General features: G+C 56.2%; 1 protein-coding gene across 1 annotated transcript in view; it reads right to left on the bottom strand.

Moving 5' to 3' along the window:
- Positions 1-12,551: 12,551 nt before the first annotated feature.
- The window catches only part of ABCA13 (ATP binding cassette subfamily A member 13), a 148,766-nt gene continuing 139,534 nt past the window's right edge, over positions 12,552-21,783 (bottom strand). The window contains exons 54-57 of the mRNA XM_039847126.1: positions 19,045-19,137; positions 16,158-16,263; positions 14,835-14,972; positions 12,552-14,207 (exon numbers count right to left, since the gene is read on the bottom strand). Coding sequence (XP_039703060.1) covers positions 14,121-14,207; positions 14,835-14,972; positions 16,158-16,263; positions 19,045-19,137 — 424 coding nt within the window. The 3' untranslated portion in view covers positions 12,552-14,120. The remainder of the gene's footprint in view (positions 14,208-14,834; positions 14,973-16,157; positions 16,264-19,044; positions 19,138-21,783) is intronic.

The raw sequence follows: 21,783 nt of genomic DNA, 5'->3' as shown, positions 1-21,783 counted from the left end.
CAGATGGATAGATGATGGATGATGGATGGATGGGTAGATGGCAGGACAGACAGACAAACCTCTGCATGTGTCTCCAGGTCTCCATTCTGACTGGGATGCCCTTTCTCCGAGTTCGTGCGACTTCCACTTGCGTTTCTAATGGGCTGCCTCACTTAGGCACCAGATTATAAACACCTAGCGATGTCCTTGATTCTCCCCGGCAACTAATGCCACTAACTGAACGTAGCCCAGCGAGCCGGGCAGGAAGTGGGCGCGGCAGTGCTGGTGCCGGCGAGGCTTCTTTCATTCCGTGCCTGGCAAACCCTTCCTCCCCCATCCGCGAGATGCTGCAGCATTAGTAGTTGATTTCTTAAAAACTGCGAGTTTCTTAAAAGCATTCGGGTATATAATTGAAAACTAATTGAATGTTCTAATCCATATGCATGAAAAACAATTTGCATTGCTTCATTATTTAAAAGCAGGGTGAGGAGGAGGGCTGGGGCAGGGGGAGGAACCTCCTCTGAGAATATTCATACAGAGTGAAGCTTAACTCTTTACATCCCGGAAACACGTTCCGGAAATACCTACACGCTGCAAATAACCTGTGTTTTGATTTCAGATAAATAAAAATCACATTAGAGCTAGTGAAACCCACATCGTGCCTCATAAGAGAATCCCGATTGTAAGTATTTTTCCCTGAGACAAAGTAACACAGAGGATCCAGCATTCGGAATAACCCGCCCTGACACCTCTGCAACGCTGTGATCACGGTTCCAGAAGCATCACTGTGTCAGAAAAACAAGAGGAATTTAATGGAAGGAAATGAACAGAAATGCAGAAGCCACCGCCACCCGCGTCCCCAGTGTCAGAGTCCTTGCTCGGGGTCAAACCTTGTGCTGCGCGTTTTGACTACGTTTGGCTTCTAAATTTAGATGTGATTCAAGAGGCCGCATGTCTCCTGAGACCGTCTCGCTTGCCCTCACGTCAAAACGGCCTGTCACAGCCACAACTTAATTTCGAAAATTTAAATTGGAGATCTAATCCGATTTTTAAACTTTCTATATTGAAACACTCTCAAAATCCACAGCAAGTGCAAAAACAGTACAAATACTTATTTTCTTGAGCTTTTTGGGAATAACTCCTACATATGTCAGTGTGTATTTCCTACAAAGCCATTTTCCTACATAAACGTACGGCCATCGGAATCAGGAAGTGACATATCCGGGCCACCGCACACAGCAGCCTCCGGGCGACAGCGTGGTCCATCCCCGCCCTCCCCACAGGCCTCCCGCAGGACACAGTGCCTCCTCCTGCTGCTGTAGAATGTGTCGTATGTAGGACGGCAAACCACAGGCCACCTGTTAGGAATCTATGTTGGCAGGATGTGTATTTGGACCTTCCCACAAGATTTCCACCAAAGTGACCCCTACTCCCAGGCAGTAGACTGGGCCATGCGGCGTTGAGGGTGGAGCATGGGAGCTCCAGCGGGACACCGGCAGGCCACCGGCAGGCCAGCAGCTCGGGGCCCGCATGGGGAGCGGACACCAGGAGCCTCCTCAGGATGGCTGCAGCTGGGGACAGAGCTCACACGGGGACGACGGCCTTCTCCGCAGGCACACACGCGCACACACACGCACACATGCACATACTCACGCGCTCACCATCACACGCCATCAATACTCCACACACACGCACGACGCTACACACACACACACACACACGCACACACACATATGCACGCCATTACACATGCACATACTCATGCACACACGCGACACACACACATGCACATACGCACACACACACACGCACACACACTGCACGCACACACACACACACACACACACACACTCCAGTCGCTTTCCTGGAACTCAGGGAAAGCTACAGAGGGACAAGCTGAGCCCAGCTTGTCCAGACGAAGCGGGGCCGGGCTGCGGTGTCGCAGGCTCAGGGAGGGTTCCCAGTCCCCGCCAGAGAACTGGCAGTCGGCTCGTTCCTGGCACGGCCGCTGTGAGGTCACCGGGAGGTCAGTGCCTGGAGAGCCGCGTTCCCTTATTCGTCCCTCCTGGACCATTCTCCGCCCTCCTCCACCCCCCCTTCGCCCTGGGCCCGGCCGCGCCATCTGCCCGCCTCATTCCGGCCGGTGGCCTTGGTCAATGGGAAGCCCCCGCAGAGCAGAGGAGGGGATGCGAGACAGCAGGGCAGCGCTTGGCTTCTTGTCACCTCTGTCACCTCGGAAAGTCCCTGCCCCCACCACACTCACAGAGCAGCCCCCACCCCCAGCGGGGACCCCCGGGTTTTCTGCCGCGGCTCATCTCGGGGCCTTTGTTTCCTGCTGCGAGCTCGTGGCCACGCTGCTCTCTGCTCCCAGGGGCAAAGCCGCTCTGCGGGAACTCTGGGACGAACGTCGTTCTGCATGGAGACCGAATGACCCGGCCTCCGTGCTGTTCTCACCTGCCCGTTTTCTCCATGGGAGAATAAACGACCCAGCCACAGGCACCAAATGGCCCGGCCACGGCGCCTTCTCGCTGGCTGGCTTTCCCCAGCCCGCTGTGTGTTGTGCGCAGCTTCTCGTCGCCGTCCGGCTCAGAGCCGCGTCGGCGTGGCCCGCGCTTCTATTTTCAGGGGCAGGGACACACGTGCGTCTCAGGAGAAACGTCTCCGGTGCACTCTGAATGACGGCTTCATCTCTGCCTGGGGGCCCCTCTCCCAGAGGCCAGTTCGCTCCGCGCTGCCTCCCCCACAGAGACGGACAGAGACGGACAGGCCCTTCCTCCCACCGCAGGACCCTCGTGCATGAACCCACTCGGTTTGGCAATTGCCCTGTGACTGTCCCCCGTTCACGTAAACAGGTTGCACGGCCGACACAAACGAAAAGATGCGGCGAGCCCCTGATCCCGCTGTTCCGTCCTCACTGGGCTGCATGTGCCACTCCGAAGTCAGCTCGTCTGTCTCCTGCTTGCCTGGCCACACTCGTCACGCCCTCCCGTCACGGACCCTGGTTGCATGTGGCTGCCTATTTCCAGCCATCTGGGTGCCGCTCCCAGCAACGGCTGCTTCTGCAGCAAACCGGCCGACCCCAGGCGCACAGGGTGCCGAGCTCCCGCCGACAGACGCGCCCGGGCTCACGGCTTAGTTGGCCCATCGCCAGAACCACTCGCCTAAAGCCCACTATTTCACAGTGACGCACGGGCTCCCCAAAGCCAGAGACCCTGCTTCACCCTGGCTTGAGTCCCGGGCCCCGGGCACACCGCAGACACTCAGTTAACGCTGGGTAAACATGTGCCGGGAGGACAGTCGGCTGCAGGACCAGACTCGGGCGGGGAAGACGGGCTTCTCGGGGTCACAGTGGCGCCTCTTCCTTTCGCAGGTCACGTCCAAGCACGGCGCGGGCCCCGCGCGCCGCAGCCCTGCGTGTTCCGAGCTGTCACTCTCACTCCCCTTGCTGAGGCAGAGCCCGTCCGTTCCGCGGTCACGGGAAGCTTTTGACAAAACAGGACGGTGACCGATGCCTGCTGCTGGTTTAAGTAAAGATCACTTAAGCTTCCTCTGGGACTTCTCGAAAGTTCAAGACTAATGAGCAAAACAGATGGAAAAACTCTCCCCGGGGAGCTGCTGTCTCTTCGTGCTGGATTTTCGAGTGGCACAGTTTTAATGAAGGGACTAAGAGTGACTTCCCGGACGGTCAAGAACATTCGGGAACAAATAAACAGCAGGAGACACGCTCCGAGTGGCGAGCAGCAGTGGACTCCGGAGAACGCTCCGGTTTCTGACGCGTTGCCTGTCTGTCTCCCTCCGAAACTGGGACTAACAAAACGCACGCGGCAGGAGCGCGTGCCCGGGGCCCAGGGTCACAGCATCATTGATTCTCCGACGCTCTCCAAGACGTGGGCGCGAGCAAGAGAAGGGGAAAAGTCGCCCAGGGGGAAATTTCGACGTGCTCCAGGGGAAACGGGAAACGACATGGAGCCGTCCAGATACGTTTCCTGAGAGACCGCGGACGATGCCACTGAAGGGGGTCGCGGGCAGGACAGGAAACGCCCCGGCGCTCCAGGCGGCGCTGAACCTCGAAACGGGTAACGGATGGTGTGGCTTCGGAAGGAGAGCGGCCTCTCCGAAGCGAAGAGGGGACAGGCGCGTCCCACGCACGCGGCTTGGGGAAGCCTGGCTCGGCGTTTGGCGCGTTCGGCGCGGGGCCGTGCGTCTGCGCCTTGTTCCCGCACCGAGCACCGTCCCCTCCTCACCTCACGCTCCCCGAGACGGCAGCTCTGAGCTGCAAACCGCCATCAAGAACGCGGCAGGTGGTTCTCCCCGACCTCCGCCCACACATTGTCTCCTGACACCGCCACCCTGCTCATAGTAAGAGAGCCCCTTGCACACGCACATGCACACGCGCACACACACGCGTGCACACGTGCGCACACACCAGAGTACGGAAGGACCCGATAACCCGATAACCATCCAGGCACGACGGCAGAGCTGACAACACTGAGCAAACTGTCACATAAAGAGCCCAGAGAGTGGCGAACCCTCGGGGGTGGTGACGGTCCCCCCAGCCAAGGGTGGCCACCTTGGTTCTCAGAGACATAGCCCAGTCATTTGAGCTCAAGACCCCAAGGAGATGCTGGCTCCCTGGGTGCTGACCAGTCATCACTGTCCAGGCAAGAGCACCAGAACCGCCCCCGGTGTCCACTGTGACGTGGATCCTGCTGCCTGCACCACGGGCCCCACGTGAGCAGCTATACGGCCACAAAGCAAGACTGAACGGGTGACTGCCCACGGCATAAAGTCGAGGACATGACCCGCAAACGATTCCACGTCACGCCTGAGCCTGCCCTTCCTCGCCTGCTGAGTCCCTTCATCTGCATCCCAACGACCCCTCTCCTTGGTCCCCCTGAGACTGAAGGCTCGGACCCCACTCTGCGGATTGTGATGGAGCACCCTGCTTCTAACACCCCCCACCCCGACCCTAACCAGCTCCCCCCCGACAGCCCCGGTAAAGCTTTCTTCCCGGAGCAGCACCCGCCCCCCAGGCTGCCTCCTCCGGAGGAAGGGAGATCTGAGCAGTTACGGTTACCGGGACCATGGCCAGGTCCTCAGAGCGAGACGCCTTCCTCGAGAGGGCCCGAGCCCGCCTTACACTCACGTGGGACGCCAGCTCCCACACCCCTGTGACATGTGCAGGGAAAGACACTGCCAACAAACTATAGGCACCATGAGCAGTTAAAATAATCTCCCGTTTTTAGCAGAAAACGTGCTGTGAACATTTGCTTTAATCTGTCCATTTGTCTTGTAACCGAACGCAGTGAAGCATCAGAGGCTTCCGTGAGCTGTTGTTCGCCTCTGATCAGAAATCCACTCCACTTCTCTCTGATTCTTCCGGCCTTACCTCTCTGCACTGATTCGCTTCCCTGAATTATAAAGGTTTAGAACATGACGCCGAGAATGCGCCGCGACAGGTGGGAAACAACGGAACCCCGACTTCCCGCTCCCCGCCCTGAGTGCCGATGCCTCCAGCTCCTCGCAACACGCGATGCAGAAGAAATGCCCAGACTCCGCTCCGGGAGTCACGATGCCCTCGTACTTCATAACCACGGGGCGACAGAGTCCACCGCAAGCCAAGGGGTGCGCAGGACCCTCAGAAGGGAGGCTTCTCCCGAGTCTCGGGGGCAGACGGTTCCGCCAGCACCTGGCCTGGCCTTCTAGACTCCAGAACCGTGAGGGAATAATCGTCTGCGGCTGTCAGCCACCCAGTCGGCGGCATTTGGTAAGAGCCTCCCAGGGACCAAGACACGCGCCCGCTCCAACGCCGAAACCGTCTCTCTGCTCCGCGCTTCCGCCGCCGAGCGGGCGCGCTGGATGCGGGTTCCCGTCCGTTAGCTTGGATGGCATTTTTCTCTCATCCGCGCCCATTCTAGTGACTGAGGACGGGGGAGGCGAGCCGGGGCGGAGGCTCCCGCTGAAGCAGGACAGCCGCACGCACCGCGCGGAGCATCCGCGGGACTCCAGGCCACCGCGGGTCGGCACGGACAGGAAGAACGGGAAGCAGAGGGAAAGCTGCCATCGGCGTTTTCCATGCTGAAGACTGGAGGGAGGATGAAGGGTGTTAAAAAACTGAAAGACAGACCTGCAAGAGTCTGGGCGGAGGAGAATGTAAAAGTGGACGCTTAAGAAGAAAGATCCGGAAACGAAGCTCGGCTTAGACCTGGCGGGCGCTGGTCCACCTCTCCCCTTCCCCGTCGTAAACCCCACGCTCCCGCCAGCCTGCCTCTGTGCCACAGTCTCCATGACAACCTGGACCCGCCCAGGGCCAGGCGGGCAGTCCCGGGGGAGGGAGGCCTCAGATGGAGTCTTCGTCCCCAGGGCTGTGCCCACTCTGGCTCCAGGACACCTTTATTTGTTTTCCCGAGCCGACCTCTCTCCTTAGAGACGTCGGCTTCAGCAGCCGTGGTCTCGTCGTGGAAGGAAGGACTCCTGCCCCAGAACGTGACCACCCACGGCCACTGCTCTGTCCACATCTGGGTGATATTATGATAATTACCTTTAAAATGTCAGCAATGAGTGTCTCTTTTCTGCAAATGTGGGACATGTTTTATCCTCATCTGGGCGTTTTCTGCTCATATTGAGAAACAATGTCTCCCCTCCCCACCCCAGAGGTGTCCAGTCTCTATGAAGATCCGTGTCACCAACTTGCTGGAGGGAAACAGCACTAAGTCGCTGCGTGGTGGCGTGCCCACGTGACCCACGAACAAGCCCCCGCCTGGGACCTGGCGTCTGGACGTCCTCTGTTCCTGCAGGCCGTAGTTACATGAGGGGGCAGGGGTGACGCCTTATTTTTCACTTTAAATAAACTGAAGGAAAACGGAGACATTTTTTATAGATCTGACAATGTGCGTGTGTTTCCCTAAAAGCAGCAGGTGAGTGACGGTTCCCAGAGAAAACGAAACTATTTCAGGTGGCCTCGCTGACTCTGGAAGATCAGTTTCGGGAGGACGGGGACTCTAGTATGTGAGCAGCCACGGGGTTTGTGCTGAGATGGTTACACCGGCATGTGCAGCCCCCGACCCCTCTCGGAGAGCGACACACCTGTCTGCATGGATAAATACTGGGTGGGACCGTGCTGACAACCGGCACAACTTAGCAGAAAATCCAGGAGTATCTTAGTTTGAATGAATTGTTCACTTCCTATTGCTCAGTTTCTCGTTGTTCGCGTGAACAGCTGGAAGGCATTTGGGAAGTCCCTGCAAGCCCTCCCCCATCCCCCACGTCCTCCTAGCTGTCCATTCAGATATTTATCAGAATTCTCATGCTGTGTCCAGGCCCAGGCTCTGGGGATGTATGATACGTCTGTCTGATTATTTTTGAATAATTCACAATATACAAAAAGTTATATTAAAAAAATTCTTTAACAATAAATGCTTTTCTTGTAAAAAAGGCAGAGGAGGTAAACACTGTGCTCATCTCTCACAACCACATCAAAATCACACCTATGCTACAGAACCACCAATGAGAATTACCTCGAGTCTAGCTGAACAGAAAAATTACAACTGGGGACACACAGAAGAGGCCACCTCGAGACTGGTGCGAGGGGCAGAGACACAGAACAGGCTGGTCCCATACCCGTGTGTGGCGGTTGATAATCAGGGTGGATGTCTCAGCTGTGGAGGTCTCCCTGGAGGAGCAAGGGGGTCCCAGCCCCACCCTGGGCTCCCCAGCCCAGGTTCCAGTGTCAGGAAGAGAAGTCCACACAAAATTTGCCTTGAAACCCAGCAGAGATTGTGGCGGAGTGAGACGGAGCTGGCTGGAGACCCAGCTGTTCCTCTTAATTTTCCTGTGCGTGGACTTACCTGATGATGACTCTCACTGAGCTCCAGCACGGAGGTAGCAGCTTGAAGGGCGCCAGGACACACGGGAAGGAACTGAGTTGTCTGGCTTCAGGGCAAGGGCTAGAAGGGCAGCTTTCTCCCAGACAGAAGTGCCAGCAGAAGCCACTGTCCCTTTGTTGATCCCTCACCGCCCCTGATGTGCAGATGCAGCCAACATATCTGCGTCTCCTTCAACCTAGCTGACTCTGTCAGCCCCACCCAGGTGATTCCCTCAGACCCTGCCCATCCCATTGTGCAGGCCACCCAAGCCACTTCTAGTGGATTTTCCATACAAACGGCTGGTTTTGGCTCATGCCACGGACTTTTCCTAAAATCCTTCTCAAAAGCTCACAAAACTCAAATGAACAGCATCTGGCCTCGGCGGACCCCATACCAAATGCTAAGCAGCCCCAAGCCCAGCACTAGCGATAACCAGCCTCAATTCACAGCTAAGTCTCTCACAGGTGCCTCCAAGCCCAACACAAGTGGCAATTATCTGCAGATCACTTTGTAGCTCATACCAAGTGGCCTTGAGAATGGCACAGGCAGTGGTTAAACTTTGTCTGCAACGGAGACCCTCCCAAGAGGCCTCAGAACCAACACACATGACGGCCAGCTTCAGACCACACCAGAGCACCACCCAAGCACCTCCACAAACAACACACCCAAAGGGAAGACTGAGCGGGCACCAGATCCCCTGACAAAGTGAACTCTGCTCCATAGGGTCAGCCCGTGCACAGCAGCTGCTCCGCTGACGTGCCGAGAGCATTCAAGGTTTAACATCAGCAGGAGGGCACATCCCCCCGCACAAGAAACACACCTGAAGCAGCTGGCTCAGGACACCGGAGACACTGTGCCCCTGGGTCCCTCAGGACGCCTACTGCATAACAACTTTCTACTAAGACCAGGACACCTAGCAGCCCACCTGATACACAGAAACAAACACAGGGAGGCAGCCAAATGGGAGACAAACATGGCCTGCACGAAAGAACAGAACAAAGCTCAGAAATAAGCAATAAAAGGGAAGCAAGCGATCTACCAGGTACAGCGTTCAAAACACGGGTGATAAGGTGCTTGATGATCTCAGTGAGCATTTAACAAAGGCATACGAAACATAAAAATGCACAGAGATGTCCCACTCAAGATGGCGGAGGAGGTAAACATTGTGCTCGCCCCTTCTCACGACCACAGCAAAATTACACCTAACCTACAGAACCACCACCAATGAGAATCACCTCAAGTCTAAATGAATAGAACTATTACAACTGGGGACACACAGAAGAGGCCACCTCAAGACTGGTGAGAGGGGCAGAGACACAGAACAGGCTGGTCTCATACCTGTGTGTGGCGGTTGACGTTTCAGCCGTGGAAGTCTCGCTGGAGGAGGGAGGGGTCCCGGCCCCGCACGGGGCTCCCCAGCTCTTGTTACAGTGCTGGGAACAGATTCCCCCACAAAACTTGCCTCGAAAACCAGCAGAGATTGTCGCTGAGTGAGACGGAGGCGACTGGAGTCCCAGGTGTTCCCCTTAATTTTCCCGCACGCAGACTTACCTGATGATGACTCTCACTCTGCTCCAGTGCTAGGGCTGTAGCTCTAAGGGCACCAGGGACACATGGGGAGGAATCGAGTTGTCTTGCTTCAGGGCGAGGGCTGGAGGGGCAGCTTTCTCCCAGACAGAAATGCCAGCAGAGGCCACTGTCCGTTCGTAGAGCTCATCTCCCTCCCAGTATGCAGATTCAGCCGCCATACTGAGTCTCCATCAACCTGGCTGACTCTGTCGGCCCCACCCAGGTGATTCCCTGAGACCCCGCCCCTCCCAACCTCTGAGCCCACCCAAGCACTTCCGGTGGCTTTTCCTTACAAGTGGCCTATCTCGGCTCCTCCTGCAGGCTTTCCTAAAATCTCTCAGAGATTCGCAAAGCCCAAACGAGCACCATCTAGCCTCAGCAGGCCCAGTACCAGTTGCCAAGCAGCCTCAAGTCTGGCACTGGCAGCAACCGGCCTCAGTTTGCAGCGTGGCTTCTTGAGGTACCTCGAGTCCAGCTTGGGTGGCAGCCACCTGCAGATTGCTTGGTGGCTCATGCCTGGTTGCCCTGAGTAGAGCAGTGGCTGTTGCTGAACTTTGCTTTTGGGAGGGACTCTCCAAGGAGGCACCTGGCTGCACATCTGGTGATCAGCTTTGGTCTAAGCGGGCACACCACCCCGGGCAACATCTGAGAATAACACACCCAAAGGGCAGACTGGGTCAGTGCGACGAAGTTGGAACCAGCGTCTCATCAACCATGGCGACACCCCACGGAGGGTTTACCTGAAGCCATGTACCAGTGCCTCGTGAACAAACCAGAAACCAAATACACGGCTGCAATTTGGTGACAGAAACACGAAGCTATGCCCCTGAGCCATGAGTGCCGTGACCAAATGGCGCCCATAACGTCCCCTTTCTGTTGGAAAGAAAGATATGCTCATGACATTTCTAACCCTGTGTTGTTAACCAGTGAATTTGGCTGGGTTTGAAGATGTATGTTTAACTCAGTGGATCCCATTTTTCCTTAAAACACTTTAATGTAAAGAAAAATGTGATGAATTTTTCTGATAAAGTAGTGAAACGTCTCCTTTGCCATGATAAGCAATAGCAAGTAATTAAGAAAAATGCTTCCGGCTTCTTTCAGCAGTTTGAAACCCTTTCCGGCCAGAAAAATTTCTCCATTAAAGCTCTCAGTGGGAATTCTCACCACGGAAAATGACAATGCTATTTATTCAGCCCAAATGGGAAATATCCATAACGTTCTTTCTTCTCCTTGAATCTATTGCATTCATTTTGACAATGACGTTCATAAATACAAACGGAGTCTGATCTAAGGGTCTTCGTATGCTACTTTAAACCCGAAAACAGTACCGATCTCTGAACCCGGATTGCTGAAGACACGCCCGTCATTTGCCATCTCCTAGTTGATTCGACAGGCTCAAAATTGATTTCATTCTGTTCCCCTGAGAAACAGCCACACAGCGTGTGCGCTCCTACCGCAGAGCTCGCTGGCCACACAGTACCTACTCCAGTCCTCTTTCGTGGAATCCGAGCCCTCATGTCATTTTAGGGCAACAGCTAAAACTGCACCCCCCCACCCCAGCGCTCTTGCTGCTACGTTACTGGCGACCTGAGTGCTTTCAGCTGATGTCGTACGTGCCTAAGTCTGCAGGCTAGACTTCCAGGAGACCTTGAAATGGAGTGCCCTCTTCCCCATAATCCGATCTCTTGTTTTTGCTGCTTTGAATGTGGTGATGGCTGGAGCTCCAGCAGCCACTTTGGAACATAAGGGAAATTATAAGGATAGCAGCGCTGGCTTCTCAGTGAAGCAGCACCTCAACTTCCCCTGGAGGAGTAGGCAAGTACCCAGAGCTCACTGCATATTGTCGGTTCGCTCTAGTACCCCCTCTCCCTCAAAGGCCCTTTGCCCCTTGGCCCGGGGGAGAAGGTTCGCCCAGGCATCACTATCCCATGCCCCCCATTCCCCCGTTGGGATGGGCTCACTGTGCCCAGAGCGGAAGGGTGCACTGCCCAGACCTCACCTGCCCACCCCCTATCTGGCTGCGTGCTTCTCAAGGACAACACTTCTGCCTTCTTCACGGTCGGCCCACCGCCACGTGTCTATAGCACCCACCACCTACTAATGTGCATCGAATGGCTTCAGTGACACTGATTCAGTGACACGGACACTGCGTGTGTGTCAGTCTGTGCGTGCATGCCTGCCTGACTTTGAGGGCTTTGAATTATTCTGTGTGACAGTGGGATGTCACATGCCGTACATGTGCCACACCAAAACCCAAACGCCTGAGCTGAAACGGTGCGGGCCAACGAAAAGCCGCAGTGGGAAACACGGTCAAACAGGTCTGAAGACTTTAAATGTCTACGTCCCGTTTGCGCGGGAAAACGCGTGATGACCGTATCTGCGTCATGCTCCCAAACACAAAACCTGGGGTGGGGTGCGTGTGGGGTGCACCTTTTGTGAGATGTTTTAGGGTGATCGTGTTGAGCAGCTTTCCAATTTGATGTCCGCCGAACCAAGCTAACTGTGACCTTAAGCTCCCTATTCTTTACTGTTATAAAAATATACTACTTGCTCCGTTTCACATCTTGAGTTTGTGTAATGGCTTCACGGCATCCCCCGTTTAGATAACTAGGTAAAGATAAGCTGTATCATAAAAGCTAGATCACTGGAACCGAGACATCGCTGCCATCTCTGCCCTACAAAGCCCTCTCCTCAGAATACTTTTGAAAGAAAGGAGTGTGTTCAAAAGTCTCAGCTGTGCGACCTTAAGCCCAAAGGCATAAAATATCTGCACGATTTATAAATGCGACTGGCACTTTGGCATTAACACAGGGTTTGACCTTTTGTGTCCAGTCTGCCAGGACACGGCATTTTGGCTTGTTGGGTTTCTTTTTCCTTCCTGTTTATCGTCGAAAGGCATTCCTTGAAGCAGACTTCAAAAATGCAGCAGCTCAAATACTAGGAAAGAAGGCCTGCGAGCAGAACATAGCAGAATAAAACTCAAATGTTAACCTTTTCAAGCTTTGAGAGAGCTGGGGAAGCTGCGTGTCCTCGTCCCCTAAATCAAACGGGCTCCCTAAGCGTGCGGGGAGACACGCAGGCAAAAACATGTTTACACTCCAAGGGCCAGGGGAAGTGAAAGCACATCTCATTTGTTCATTGCAGTATAAACGTGTTCACGTTTCACAGATTTTATTTACTGATCCGGCAACAATAACATAGGATTACATCTTTCATTTTGACAATGACGATTTTAGAATTGGGGGAAAAAATCATAAAACTCTAAACTATAACGTCTTTAAGAAAGTATGATCCATGTGAATCATTCAATCAAAACTGTCCATGATCCGCTTATATACCACACACAAATGTCTCTAGTCTAGAACGATATTTAGGAAAGATAAATTTTGATGAAATCTGGCTTTAGTAAGGGACGTCCCAAGAAAGCGTTCTCCTTTGATCACGAGCTACCGCTGCTCAGAAACCTAATCGGATAAGGCTACATTTTAAAGGGAAAATAAAGTGGTCCTCCACTGCGGTTTGAGAAAATGTCATTTGAAGAAGGCTGAGCAACATCTCAACTCAGAAGCATCTGACTGGAGACTTTTTCAGTAGCAGACGCATTGGCTTTATGGATTTCACTAACATAAGACGCAAAACGTCGGGTTTACACAGCCTCGTGGAGCCATTCCTCAGGACTTTATGTCTGAAGATATTCTGAGGGTAAGGATTCTGAAGATGACATAATTTTTAGAAGCTTTTAAAAATGTTTGAAGTTTATATACTATATGTTGTACTAATTCTGCTCGTATAATTAGAAAGTGCTCTATATTTCCTTAGAGCACCAGTTCTCAAGCTGGAATGAGCATCACAAACCCCGGGGGTGGGGGGGGGTGAAAACTCAGGGGGCAGGGCCCCGCCCCAAAGTGTCTGAGTCACCGGGAGGGGCCTGGGAATCTGCATGCTAACAAGCAACCAGGGCTCACCGGTGCAGTTAATATGGGACCACCACACTCAAAACCAGTGGCTAAAAATAATTTTAAAATGGTAATTATAATCCAAATTATAAAGCTTCTATAAATGACAGAGTACCCAGTTCAATTTATTTAATTTGGCTAAAGGGTCGACTGAAAAGCTATGCAATTCTTATTTTCAAAGCATCTTTTAGATGAAAAAATAGAAATTTTTTCATTTCTACCATATAATGTCAACCAGTATTAAAAAAGGTTTGCATTTAAATCACTGAATTTTTTAAGACACTTCTAAGCATATCCACTAAAAAGATGGCGAAACCAGAACGCAATCCCAGGTGCCATTTCCTACACAAATAACTTAGTTCAGTTTCTAACCTTGGGGGCCTCAGCTGCCTTAACAGTAAAATGAACTGTTTGAAGCAGACAATCTCCAGGCTGTCCAGCCCCGGGCTGTCTCGGCCGCACTGTGGACTCGCCCACGCCTGTGTCACAGAAGCCGGCCCCACCCTGGTGTGGCAAAGAGAGTGAGTGTGCGGGAAGGACCCCCCCACACACACGTCTGCAGAAAAGAAAGATCTTTCTGTGCATTGATTATCAGCTAACAGAGTTTCAGACCAGAAAATGGACAGAATGTGAAACGTGCCGGCCTGGAGTGTGCCTTCTGGCCTCCGCCCTGCACTCGCTTCTGGGATCTCTGGGGGCTACGTGCAGCAAAAGACGGGGTTCCATTCCTCTGACGACACCTCCTGCATCCTCAGACAGGCAGGGGACCTGCCCGGCAGCCGTCGGCGGATGGGTCAGCTGCAGTCTGCGGCTGCTCTGTAGCAAAACCAATAAACACCTGGAAGAAACAATGAAAATAACTGTCGACCTGTGAGAATCCTCGAGCTTTTGTTCTCAGGTATTATAAGAAGGGACGTCCTCTCAGAGCACCGTGCAGCTTTGCCTAAAAACCGCAAACCATTCACGCACGCTGCACTCTCCTCAACCACCGTGCACAGGTGCGCCCACTGGAACCAGGCTCCAGCATGCTGAACAGTTCTAGACAGGTAATGCCTGCCCTGGAAATTCTCAGAGCCTTCCGCATGCCGTTACAGTGACGTCGTGGTAAACCAAGCATCTTTCTACTCAACGTTCACTATCACCCACGGTGGTTCCCCCGCCCCAGTCATCTGGGGGGTGGGTCAAGGGCAGAGGCAAGTTTAACGGGGCATGATTTACCTGCTGAGTGACTACTTTAACCACCAACAAACTGAAGCCCTGCTGAATATGCACCTCGAGCGGAGAGCAGACGATGAACAAACCTAATGTCGCCTCCGTTATCAGCATGTTGCTAAGTCCAACAGTGATGAATTAAATGAAAAGGTGACCTCCAGAAGCAATCTGGCTAACTTTTACACTGACCTGGCTGGATCGGGCCTCATAAACATACCCATACGCAACCTGGGGACTCCTGCAGGTACCGCACCTGTTCCAAAGTGGTCTGGTTAATGGAGTAGTGCTGGATGCCCAACAAGGCCTTGTTGGTCTCTAGAACTTTGAACAGGTCAGCTAAGCACCCGCATCTTTCCGGCACATGATATTCCAATAAATTAAGGCGCTGACCCTAGAAGCCAAAAAAAAAGTATCGCCCAATTAGAAATTATTAAACAAAATTGATCACACCATATTTAATGATCAGATAAGTTATCTTTTCTGAAGCCACACCCTTAAATGCCAGCTAGGCACGTGGGTCAACTCCGCGAGTCTCTGGAATGGTTAGTGATGGCGGTCTACTGTGAGACGTACTTGAGGAATGCTGCTGCCCTGGCGGCCGCTTGTAGTGGCCCCCACGTTGCCGCAGCAGGGATCAGGCCTCTGTAAGGGGTAACAGAGGCCTGGAGAGAGCTGAGCAGTAGGAGGCAGACGAGGTGCCCCGAAGATGGACAGGTGCCTCAGCCCCACACCGGGGCCTGGGCTTAGCTCCCAGCTGTCCTCGCTACCAGCTGGGTGACTCTTGGTAAGATATTTAACTGTTCTGAGCCACGTCTTCAAATGCACGAAGGCAGATGACAGCTGTGTCACAGGGTCGTTCAGACTGGCACTCGAGCCTGAGTGCCGGGGTCCCGCACGGCACGCTGTGACCTGGTCAGATTCTGCTCACTGGCCACGGCTGAAGCAGACAGACAGCAGCTCTCGCATGAGCTGCTGCCCCTTAGAAGTCACAACAGATCAGCACACGCTGCCTCACACTAGGGGACTGGGGTGGCGCTTCTTGGTGGCAGAGGCACAGGAATGGCCTGGTCGCCTTGCACAGCGGGGACTTAGATCCAGTGGGCTGGGGCCTGAGACCTGCAGGTGTGACCAGTTTCCAGGTGAGGAAGAGGCCGCCAGTGCAGGGACCCATTTTGCATCAAGTTGGGCTTGACGAACAGGAGGATTTTGATCCCACGCATAGTCCGCTTCTCATGAAGTCCTGCTGGAACCGTCACGGCCGCCACCGCCACGAAGACGGGAGGGACTATGCTGCTGCGATTCTCGGCCGAGCAAAGCCGGCGTGCAAGGAGCTGTGCCCAGGACAGGAGGGGCGCGCAAGCAGTGTCGTCTGGGGACCGGGGAGGACCCGCAGGGGCAACCGACATCTGCCGCCCGTGCCGCGTCCGGGGGGAGCTGCGGCCTCTGTTTTGCCATGAGGCCACGACGACAAGCAGTGTCGTGACAGCATGACATTAAAACGGGAAAACAAACCCACGAGTCCGTGGGCGAGATCCGTCTCAGCAGAAAGCAACGTGGCATGAAACAGAAATGCTACCTTGAACCGGGCCCCTGGAGCGCAGAGCTCCAGGCAGCGGGACACCGCGTCCGGCCGACCTCCGTGCCCGCGGAGCCAGACTCTGACCGTGTGTCCGCCACCGAACCTGAGGGGCAGAAGAAGCAAAAGCGTCACGTCCTGGTGCCGGGCAGGCGCGGAGGAGTCAGCGAGCTCGTTTTCGCAGATCGCTTGGGGCAGCGGCTGCCGCTGCGTAGGAAAGTCGGTGAAAACAGAGTGAAGTTTGGGCTCTGAAAGATCAGTCCGTCTGACGAAGCAGCTCACAGTTTGGGGGCGAAACCGGCAGAGCGGGCATCTGAGCACTTACCGCACAAAAAACGTACGGTGGGAGGGGACAGTGACCGGAGAAAGGACGCCTGCGCACTGGGGCCCACTGTCACCACCGACAGAAAGGGCGGCCCTGGGGCGTGGTTTGCTGCTGCACGTTGAAAACCACGTTAAATTCCAGTAGCTGTCTAACTGTCACTCTGAGCACATGAATATTGGTCACCTTTCGAAATGGAGTCTCATCTGAACTCAGCCACTCCCGACATTACTCTAGAGAATCTGAATTACACGGGTCTGAAAAAAACAAGTCAAGAGAAAATGTTCCCGAAAGAGGTCGGCAAATCTCTCAGGGTCCCCCTCGCGCAGGCAGCGAGTCTCCCAGCAGCTTCGATGACGCAGAAGGTCTTCGCAGATGATCAGACCTGTTCGTGGTGCGAGTATCTCGTTGACGGTAACTTTCCTTTCGCGTTTCTGCCTCTAACCTACATATTACGCCAAAGATCAAATTCCACGAAGGATCCATTTGCTTCCCGCCCTTTCTGCAGTGTGAAGGCTGACACAGTTACCCAGGAGTCACCTGCTTCCGCCCTCGCTGCTGGCTGAAGGTGTCCGGGAAGCCCATGTGTGTGCGTCACGGGCGTCGTCGGGGACCACGTAAACATAAACAGACAGCATCGGCCACCGGGAGGGGCCCATGGGAAGCATCAGCCACTGTTTGTGGGACGGTCCAGTTCCACACACACGACCGTAACGCTGTGCGTCATAAGGCTGAACCAGGGACGCGCCCATGGGAGAACAGACACGGCCAACCCGGGCGCCACGGGGCGCCCAGCGACGTCTGCCAGCTCGGCTGCCTTGCACGGCGTCTGGTTCACCCGTCTGTCGGAGCAACTGTCACCCCGCGCTGCGGTTACATGGACGTGTCTGACCCTGGACCGTGAGCTTGTCGAGGTGAGGGGCCATGCCGTGGTCGTCTCTCATGAAACAGAAAAGGTGCCCGACGATCAGGATTCGGGACGTGATGCTGAGCTCACGAAAAACATGTCAAGCACTCTACACGGGGACAAGAAGCAGTGCGCCCCTTCTCAAGGGGAGATATGAGAAAAACTCGGCGTCGTCCTTCAGTGAAGTGACAGCGTTGGGTGGCGTCACTCGTGACCTGAATTCCAAGGCCAGAGGCATCGCCTGAAAGGCCCAGCACCAGAGGGCGGGCGGGTCAGACACCGCCCGGGAGCCACAGCGGGGCAGCACCGGACGCTCGTGTGACACGACGCCCTGGGAACAGACGGGATGGCCCGTCACACGGGCCAGCGGGCGAGGACGTGGGGCCGGCTTGGCTTCTTCCCCCGCGAGGAAGCTCTGGCAGTGAAGGAACGAGCTCGGCGCCCAGCAGCAGCAGCGGAGTCACAGAGAAGTGGCGCGTGGCAGCCAGTGTCCCCCCGTCCCTCCCAGGCGGGGAGAGACTGCACCTGTGCTCAGGTGTGACGATGGTGCTGCGTCCGGACTCCGCGTGCTGCCTTCAAGGGAGCGGTGCGTCGTCGGGCGGCGCAATCCTGACCAAAGCTTTCAGGTTTGCAGTGACGCTCAGAGGCGTCGAATCCAAGTTGTCACAAAGCACAGTGTCACATACGGTGACGTGTTAGTGTGCAGCCACCCAGACAGTGGTCGCACTAACGGCCAGCGCTGCTCTGCTGTGGCTCCTGGGCTGGCGGTGACCCTCACTCGTCTGGGGACAGTCCACGGGGCGGTGTCCGGCAGGGGCGCAGACCGTGCCTGGCCTGCGGGGCCGGCGGCAGTGAGGCTGGCCGTCCGAGCCCGGGCAGCACTGGCAGCCCCTCCCCGACGAGCACCCTAACCCCAGCATCACACGGTTACCTTCTCCACAAAGTAACCGTATTCCGGCCTCGGACCTGTGACTGTTTAATGAATCTCTGCCTCAAACTCTAACTCTAAAAGCACGGAATGAATGAAAACAAAAGGCTTTACCAACTTAAATTAGAAAATGAACCTGCATAAAAAACAGATTAAGCAACGAAGTGAGAGGAGACTGGAAACTGTGAAAACTCTGTGGGCGACGCGATTTTTCAAAAGTGGCAGCGCGGCGTAAACACGCTCAAACTGGTGGTAAAATCATTACGAATCCGAAAAGCACGTGGGAAAAAAGACAGGAAGACACGACTGAGCAGGAAGAACCGAGTCGTCCGCGGAGCAGCCCACGGCCTCCTGCGCCTGCGCGAATCCCCGGCCGTCCTTTCAGACGCATGGCACCCGGGACGGGCGCAGGGCGAGTGCTCTGGACGAGGGGACACTGCTCAGCCTGTTTGCAGGGACTTTGAATCGACGAGACACACGCTGTCCCGTCTCCACCCTGACCGTGCGCGCAGCGGCGTCCCAGCCCGCCCGACCCCGTGGGGAGACGCAGGGCTGGGCGGGGAGGTGCGGTGTCCAGACGCACCGTCGTGGGGCTTCCCGGCCCCGCCTCCAGCTCGGGGCCCGCGCCTCCTTTCCCGCGACACGCGGGCACCAGGCCGTGCTGCCTCCGACGCTGCCGCGTGCCGCGGTCCACGGGAAACACGCGGAGAGAGACATGTGACGTACGTACCTGCTTTTAATGTGCTGCGGGGACCCCAGGCAGCGGAAGCTGCCGTCGACCATGATGGCGAGTCTCGTGCACAGGGCCTCGCACTCCTCCATGCTGGGGAGAGACGGGGGACACGTGAGTGCGCGCGCCTGCGGCGGGACTCAAACCCAACAGCACCGACGAAGCCGCAGCGCGCCGGCCCCGAGCGAGCCGGCCGGTCGCCTGCGCAGACACCCGCGAGACCCGGGGAGCACTTTCAGACGCTTCGTCCAGGGCCAGTCACAGTTACCGGAAACACCCAGCACTTCCGAGCCCCACGAAGAACAGCTGCAAACACACAGCTGCAAACACACTGTATCTTTATTATGATAAAGACATAGTGTAATGCCAATCAATATTTTATCACTCTCAACGAAAAAAACTAAACTGATTATGAAGTATACCTTTAAAATGGTTTAGCGAGAGGTAGAAGCGCACAGAACAGAGAGAGTCACGGGAGAAGACTTGCTCGGGAAAACGTCGACATTTGTCGCACGGCTGGGATCGTTAGAACGGGTCGGCACGCTGAGGAATCGCAGGCGGATCCCTGGATCGGGGTGACAGCGCAGGGCGCCTGGCATCTTAGCGTAAGTGGCCCTCGCACGTGCAAACCCGAAGCATAACGGCCACAGAAGAAACAGAAGCAAACGCCCGCCGTGTGTGAGGAGAAGGGGACCCGGCGTCAAGACCTGGGCCCTGGGCCTCCGGCACCGCCCCCCGCTGTGAACCGGCGCCAGGGCCAGGAGGGGTCGGCTCTGACCCCTGCGACGGGTCTTTGCGACAGCGCCTCAGCACGAGGCCTGGAACGCGCAAGCGCCTGCCAGACCCGCTTCCTAGCTTCCCGAGCGGACGTGGCGTCCTGACTGCCTGACCAGCCCCCGTCCCAGCAGCCTCACGTCATTTTGGGGTGCAGGGCCGACAGCCCAACCAGCGCGGTGGAATGCGGGGGCGCGGCTGACTGTGGCCGTAATCGCCGTCCGGGTGAGCAGAGCGCCAGGACACAGTGACGTGGACCTAGGCCGCCGAGAGACGGGGCAGTTCTCGCCGTGCTGCTGTCAGACACCGAGTCCCCAAGTCTCCGAGTCCCCGTCCGAGGGGAGGCCGCGGTTCTGAGGAGCGCGCGCCCAGGGGCACAGTGGCCCCGCCTCTGGCCGCGGCGCGAGCGGCCTCTGGCCGTCCCCGAGCACTGCGCCCGCGTCCCCTGGGGGTGGGCCGCCTGGGGCGGGCGTCGGCCAGGCCACACAGCGGAGGAAGGGTCCCCGGCCGCTGGTGGGGCGGCTCGTCCTTCCTCCCAGCGAGCGGAGCGCACGGTGGCCCCTCGCCCCGCCGCCCCCCGCTTTCGGGGGGGAGGGGGAGACAATCCAAAGGTAAGGGGAAGCTGGGGAATTTGGGGACCTCTCAGCTGAAGGCTGCCGCTTCGTTTATTTGCTTGTTTACAGACCCCCTCTCAGCCCAGTTTACTTTTAACCGCCAGATTCTCTCCCCTTCCCACCTGTCCAATCAGGGAAAACACGCCTTTGCAGGACGGTGTTTTAAAGGGGACACTGGGACGGAAGTGTCACGGACTTAACATAAACTCAGCACGCCCGCTGCTGCTTTGACACGCAGGACTGACCGGCCTGCCCGGCCTCCCCGACTGCAAGGTCCCCAGGTCACCTGACACAGGCCCGCCCGGCCTCCGTGACAGAGACGGCAAGGTCCCCACGTCACCTGACACGGGCCCGCCCGGCCTCCGTGACAGAGACGGCAAGGTCCCCACGTCACCTGACACCGGCTGCTGCAAAACTGAACGAACAGGACTAGAGAGAAAGCGCAGATCTGCGATCACTCCATACGACGTGAGATCAGAGGGACTCGTCCCGGGGCGCCGGCGTGTCCCGCCTCAGAGGCCAGAACGCGAGGGCGCAGCAGCACCAGCATGAGGAACACGGGCGGAAGCTTCCGGAACCGGCCCAGCGAGAGCATTTCAAGCAAGACGTACGTACGTCGTGATAAAAGAGAGGATCTGTGAAGTCTAACTCGTTTCTGTGCAAAATCGTGTTTTCCGAAAAGAGACAGAACACAGACAAAACAACAAAGTGACGACGGCAGGACTCCGGGTGCGACCAGCCGAGGAAACCGGCCGACCTTTCCCCGAGAACCCACCGTCGAAGGACGAAATGCAGAGGAACAGCCGTCGTGGAGTTCCGGGCGCTGGCCGAGGGCACGTGGCAACCTCAGAAACGCTGGGAGTCGACGTGCCGCCGCCCTCTGCGGCATCCGGCCTGACCGTCACACAGCTGGAGCGGGCCAGAGAGTCAGCAGCGACTCTGCCACCTCTGAAGGGGACGCCGCCATTTGGACCCCTGGGGGCCATGCCCACGCCCGCAGCACTGCCGTGACCCTCTCCAGCCAAGCAGACAGGAAGGGCCACCAGCGCCAGCCCCCGGGCGTGGCTGGGCTGTGCTGGTCCTGTGCCAAGCGGCTGTGGCACGCGGCTAGCCTGCTGAGGCCACCGCACGTGCAGCAGGCCAGAGGGGCCCAAGCCACACTCTGTCAGTCCAGGGCGTGGCCCAGGCCCGTCTCAGCCCAGCGGACCCAGGAGAAGACAATACCCAGGAAAAGCAAACTCACAGAGAGAGAGCCCGCGGCTCCGAACGGGGTCCCTGGAAGCAGGCGGGAGGGTGCTCATGGGGAGGTGGCGGAAACGTCCTAGACAGAACCACGGTGACACCTTCACTA

This window comes from Pteropus medius, unplaced genomic scaffold (genome assembly GCF_902729225.1).
Source record: "Pteropus medius unplaced genomic scaffold, Ma_sr-lr_union100, whole genome shotgun sequence".
NCBI classification, from domain to species: Eukaryota; Metazoa; Chordata; class Mammalia; order Chiroptera; family Pteropodidae; genus Pteropus; species Pteropus medius.
The sequence above is the reverse complement of the archived record's forward strand: the minus strand, read 5'-3'. Positions and strand labels throughout refer to the sequence as shown.